Genomic DNA, 6,000 nt, shown 5'->3' on the forward strand with positions numbered 1-6,000 from the left:
GAAGAATCCAGCCGATTGTTAGAATCTGAGATCTATGTTCATAAAGTGGACAAAAGGTATTCCTACTGAGACGGTTTTTTAATTCATCTCTGATAGCCTTGCCAAAAACGTTTTCTTCCTTTTAGTTTTTTCAGGTGTTCAAAGTAATCAATAAATTTCATTACTTTGCACCACTTGCAGCTTCAGTCCTCACAGCGGAGTACGCTCAGGCAAAAAAAATAAAATAAAAAATAACAAAAGAAAATGTCTTCATCAAAAGCTTTTGGTTACAAAAAATGGCGACAGATTTCCCTGCTGTCTTCCATCACACTTCCCACCCGTCACAATTACACGTGGTGAGGAGCGGTTTTATTTTTGTGTTTTTTGGACATAAATCTCTGGTGGCCACAAATAGCATTTGGAACAACAGCAGATGGGATCGTAGCCCGTTACAAATGGCGTTTAGATGCGTACATGTGTGCTCACCCACATGAGGAAAAGGTGGAGTTTTTGAGTGGGGAATTCAGTTTCTCTCCTCGTTCTGGCCCACAGGGGCTCCGGGGAATATTAGATTATGATGCTGCCAGGAACCAACATCAAACTTGTGCCGAAAGGTCACCAACGCCCTGAAACACATATGGCGGCACATAAACGAAATGCCTCTTTTTCTTTGACCTAACTTCAGGCCCCTCTATTGCTTCCTCGGTGACCTGTAACCCGCACGCCTGTCTCAAAATTTCCACTTTTTGTTGCTGCCAATCTGATGCTTACCAATTTCCCCTCCACCTTGAAGCAGCATCCCTTCTTTGTTGAATCAGTGTTATGTCAGCCAGGCCTGGGGAGTTGGTATTTTACTTTCATATAACAGAAGACTATGCAGTTACAACTATCCATCAACCCTTGATTTATTTTTTCTTGCACTCAGAAGAGCTCCTATTATCTGCCGTCCTCTGGGAGATCCCAGTCCGAGGTCAAATACCTGAACTAACTCAGCATTTTTGCAGACAAAGCTGTGATGTTTCTGTTGGGGATTGAAAAAGAAACCAACAACATACCACTGTGACCCTGGACACAAACCTCACCACTATTCTTCCTTCTAAATTTCAGATTTTTGCCTTGATGTTGACTATAAACGCGTCTTTATGTGCAAAACACACAAACAGTCATGAAATGTGGATCTTGACCGAAAGGACGAGATTCCAGATTGAAGCAGCTGGACAGACGAGCCCTGAGGGACGACTGGCCTCACAGCTCTAGCTGCAAGACGAAGAGCTTGCAGCTTCACCCAGCTACTCCCTGATGACGCCATCAGGGAGTAGCTGGGTGAAGAACTCCTGTTTAGAAATGAGTACGCTGTGGTGATGTAGACTTCTGATCAGGATATCTCCTGGGCGTCTCACTCTCGGTTTGCCCAACATCACATCTTGTCTGGGTAAACCTTGGGAAGAAATGTAACGAGTTCTACGTGTAGATCGACTCCCTTCTATATAAATAAGAAATAAAGTCATGCTAGCATTTGCCAAGCAATTTATTCACAATCACTGTGCATGTTTCAGTATCACACCAGGTGACATGATGGGTTATCTATCTTTTATTTTTGCACAACAGCAAACAGATGAAGCAGAATAAGGATATGCACTGCACTTTGTCAAATCCAGAAGCAGCAGAAAATAACAGAGGTAGTTTTTATTTCTTCTTAAATAAAATACTTTCAAAGTAAATGTGTGTTTCTTAGGAGTTTAGGGTCATTGTGAAAGTTATGACCTTGATTGTGCATCATAAAAACATTTTCTTATATCCACGTAAACATAATGTCAGTGCCTCTCAAAAATAACACAGAGCAGGTTTCAGTGTCAGCGACTAACGTATTATGTTCCTGCCATCATCGGTCAGGGTTATGTATCGCCGTGACAACAGTCAAGGCCCCCCAGCCTGACCATTACAGTTTTAAAGGATGTTTACAGCAGGAATCATAAAAAATTCAACAGTTTGCACCAGCAAGCCAAAGCGAGGAAACTGGATGGCAAAAGGAATACCTTTCAAATTTAAGGTTCTGGTTTCTGTGCACACACAAAAAGCCTCACACATTAGTCCCATTATCCAATTTTTGGTGGTTAAAATCCCAGCCCAGTGTGGCGTCTCGCACAAGAACTGGATCAGTGAAATGGCCCAGCAGTTTTTAGAGTGTGCAAACGTAAACTAGGTTTCATAATTTAATTTTAATTATTTTAATAAAGAGGAACAATCGGGGTTTGGTTAGGCTTCCAAAATGATAACCAAGTTTCCTTTTTCAGAAAGAGTCAACAAGAAAGAGCTGAAGCTGTGTATACAAGTTGACATATTCAGAACTGCCAATCAGGTCCATGCAAACATGAATTCAGTTTCAGAATTAAAACTGAACTTTAATGTTACTAATGTTTGAAAGGCTGAGGATTTTGAAAGCAGGTTCTGTTGAAAAGTTATCTTTCGACTACCTTACAGTAGATGTGTCTCCTGTTGTCTTTATTTGGTATAAATTCAGAATAATTAGTCCTGGAAGCTAAAGCTAAAGTTAAAGCCAAAGTCCTGCAATGTGTCTCTGCTCCCACACACCTGGACAAAATGAGGCCTGGAGTTAAAGATGGCTGTCCTAGACCAAAGTTTTACCATCTTTAATTAACATCAATCTCAGAAAAATCAAATAAATTCTCACAAGCTGCATTTTGTTGACCTTTGAGCCATCAGGCTTTCATTGGGTTTTATTTATGCTCACAACGACAAATATCTACATACAAGAACCAGAGGTCGGCGCCGCCAATGATCTTCTTGTACGAAATACACTGTGGAAAGAATAAAGTGCAACTGTGTGACTTTAAAGTGCAGCAGTGTAAAAATTTGAAATATTTACAAATCTTTACTTCTCTATCTCTTTTTACATGTCAGTAATTATTTGCTCTGTTGTAAGTAACTGCGCTGTAGCACTCATGGGTCATTTTAAAACTCTCAACTGCTTCAACCTGATTATCTAGATTTAAAATAACTGAAGACTGAAGGAGGATTGTTTAATGCAGGTAAGATATTGTCTGCTAATAACGTCTTCACAGAACCTCCCATCAAAAATGTGAGATTAGTCCTTTAAAGGTTTTCCATTTATAGAGACATTATTATCTGCTGTCTTGAGAAGGTTTTAGATTTATTTCTGTTTAGCTTAGTCATAAATTAGAAAAAATAACGTGATGGAAAGGTTGTTTCAACCAGCATTTCTTAGCTCATTACGTTCATAATGTGAAGCTTAACATTAGGGATTGACCCCATTTGTTACTTCACAACAAAATCCAACACCTCCGTAACGAGAAACTGATACATTTTTTAACACTTTCTTCAGATTGATCAAATTGTATAACATATGGGAGTCTGGTTAAGTCTGAGGACCGTTTCCAAAGATAAAAGCTAAAACAAAACAACCTGTTGCTTTTTATTTTTCTTGCCACATACTTGACCACTGGTTATACCTCATTTATCAGACACTAAGTTATAAACTACACTTCCCAAAATGTCAAGCTGTTCTTTAGTGTCACTATCTTAATGAAGATACTCACTTTCTGCTTCCTTCATGCATTTTGCACTCCTTAATTAAAGCTTTGAATAAAACTGTTGGAATGATTTAATAACAACAGGCAAAATGGGGAACTCCAAAACAAAAGCACAAACTGAAAATGGCTTGTATCTAGTTATTTTACCTTTCAGCCTCCAGATAATGTTGTCTTTTGTGGATATAGAGGTTTTTAAAAAATACCCCTTTACAGCATTACAGCTCAGACGGCTCCACTCAATAATCAGATCAGGAAGTTCTGTAAGAGGCATAGTGATAAAAATATACAGCATGTCACTCCTGCAGCTGGTTCAGGGTAAGCACTTCCATGAAAGACACAATACTGGACAATGAGATTTAATAAAGAGCAAAACACAATCCATCAGGTTTTCCTTTCAGGCCTAGAAGGACTTCTTCCACGACTTGCAGAGGATTTTCTGAAAGGCGCGCCTGAAGTCCCGGTTGAAGATGGTGTAAATGGCTGGGTTGAGGGAGCTGTTGCAGTAACCGATCCAGAAGAAGAACTTGAAAAGCGGAGGAGGGATCTTACACGAGTCTCCACAAATCCCGTACAGGCTGTAGCTGAAGAAAAAGGGGAACCAGCACACCACGAACACCCCCATGACCACAGCCAGGACGAACGTAAACCTCTTCTCTCGCGCCTGGGAGACCTTTTTCCTGGCGAACGAGCTCCGGCGACACTTCCTCCTGGAGACGAAGATGTCCACGGATTTGTTGCTAACCCCGGAGATGCGAATTGGGAGAGAGCTTTTCTTCTGGCCACTCACAGGGGCTCTCTGGGAGTCCCGCTGCTGGGGTTTGTGACCTTTGCCCTCAGAGGAGGAGCTCTCCTCCATGTCGGCCTCCTCAGTCTGTGGACCCATGGTGACTGTGTGTTGGCTAGGTGTGGGAGGACACTGGCAGTGACCGTTCTCCCCCTCCCCATGGAAAGGCGAAGACGGCTTGCTCAGTCCATTCTCAGTTTGTGTGACCCCATCCGGTCTGGGGTTCTTCCCCGACACACTCCTGGTTCTGGTTTTGGCCACCTGGTATATTCTGATGTACACCAGGATCATTATCAAGCAGGGCGCGAAGAAGGAGGCAGTGCTGGAGGAGAGGATGTACCAAGTGTCATCATTCAGCTCACACTGAGGCTGAGAGCCGACCTCCTTGTTGCTGTCGACAGACATGAGCGGAGGGGATGAGATGAAGGCAGAGATCAGCCACACGATCAGGATGATGCACTTGATGCGCTTCGGAGTCCGCTTCAGGTTGTACTCAACAGCCTGCGTAACGGACCAGTACCGGTCCAGGCTGATTGCGCACAGGTGCACGATGGAGGATGTGCAGAACAGCACGTCCAAAGCCAGATAGATGCCGCACCAGACTTTCCCGAAATACCAGTAACCCATGAGTTCATTGGCCAGAGAGAAGGGCATCACCAGAGTGGCGACCAGGATGTCCGCGGTGGCCAGGGACACCAGGAACAGGTTCTGGGGGGCTTTCAGCGCCCTGCTCGTTAACACGGCGATGACCACCAAAATGTTCCCAACTACTGTGAAAAGAATCAGAAAACTTACGAGAGCGGCGATGCCGGCTATCGCGGCCAGAGAATAGCCGCTGTCCGGGCTCCAGGAGGAATTCATCTGGACCACCGTGAACGCGTCCATCCCGCTGGCGTTCTGCGACTCCATGCTGGGGGAATGTTGGGATAAATTCACCGTCCAGCTCCTCTAGCAACGCGGGAGTCCATCAATAACGCACGGCTCCGATGCGGGTTTACCAAATCTGACGAGGCAGGCGCGCACCAGTAGACCTCCGGTTAGGGTGCAGTGTGCAGCTTTGACTGTCCGCTTCGTCGGAGGATAACGCGTGTTGAGAAAACATGTCTGCTGCATGCGTGCCATGCCTCCTCTGGCTTGTGAGGCGCTGAGGAGCGTCCAGCCGCAGCTCTGCCTCCTGCAGCACGGTGCGCTCTCGCTCCCAATAATGGCCCATGTGTTCTCAAAAAAAAAAAAAAAAAAAAAAAAAAAAACCCTCAGCCGCTGCCCCTCCCTCCGCACATTGTGACACAAAATAAACTCTAAATTTCCCTCAAATTGCACATTTTAACTTTCAAAAATGTCCAAAATGCTACATGCACTGTACATTTCCCAAATAATAACTGTCGAGTCTGCCACACTCTAAACAAATCTCCAGCAGATCGCGTCTTTTTCTTAAAACAAACGTCACTTCAGTGGAGGTCAGTATTGCAACGCTCCAAACCAAGTGTTTCCCCTCTGACAGCCGATCTCGCAAAGTCAGCTGAAGTAAGACTTTGATACATGTGAGACAGAATCTTACTCAGGCCGAGATAAGGACTGGAGTCCTGGAGCTTTTCGCGAGCCAACTGTTTTTAGGGAAGGGAGGAGATGATGGGAAATCATCACGCTGAGAGAGGCTCGCGGAGC

At 44.1% G+C, this 6,000-nt stretch overlaps 1 protein-coding gene across 1 annotated transcript; it reads right to left on the reverse strand.

Moving 5' to 3' along the window:
* Nucleotides 1-1,530: 1,530 nt before the first annotated feature.
* LOC122819974 (alpha-2 adrenergic receptor-like) lies at nt 1,531-5,510 on the reverse strand. The gene has a single exon (XM_044097073.1). The coding sequence runs from the start codon at nt 5,242-5,244 to the stop codon at nt 3,952-3,954; it is 1,293 nt and encodes a 430-aa protein (XP_043953008.1). The 5' UTR covers nt 5,245-5,510; the 3' UTR covers nt 1,531-3,951.
* Between the last annotated feature and the right edge of the window lie 490 nt (nt 5,511-6,000).

The sequence above is a fragment of the Gambusia affinis genome, linkage group LG18 (assembly GCF_019740435.1).
Source record: "Gambusia affinis linkage group LG18, SWU_Gaff_1.0, whole genome shotgun sequence".
Taxonomy (NCBI): Eukaryota; Metazoa; Chordata; class Actinopteri; order Cyprinodontiformes; family Poeciliidae; genus Gambusia; species Gambusia affinis.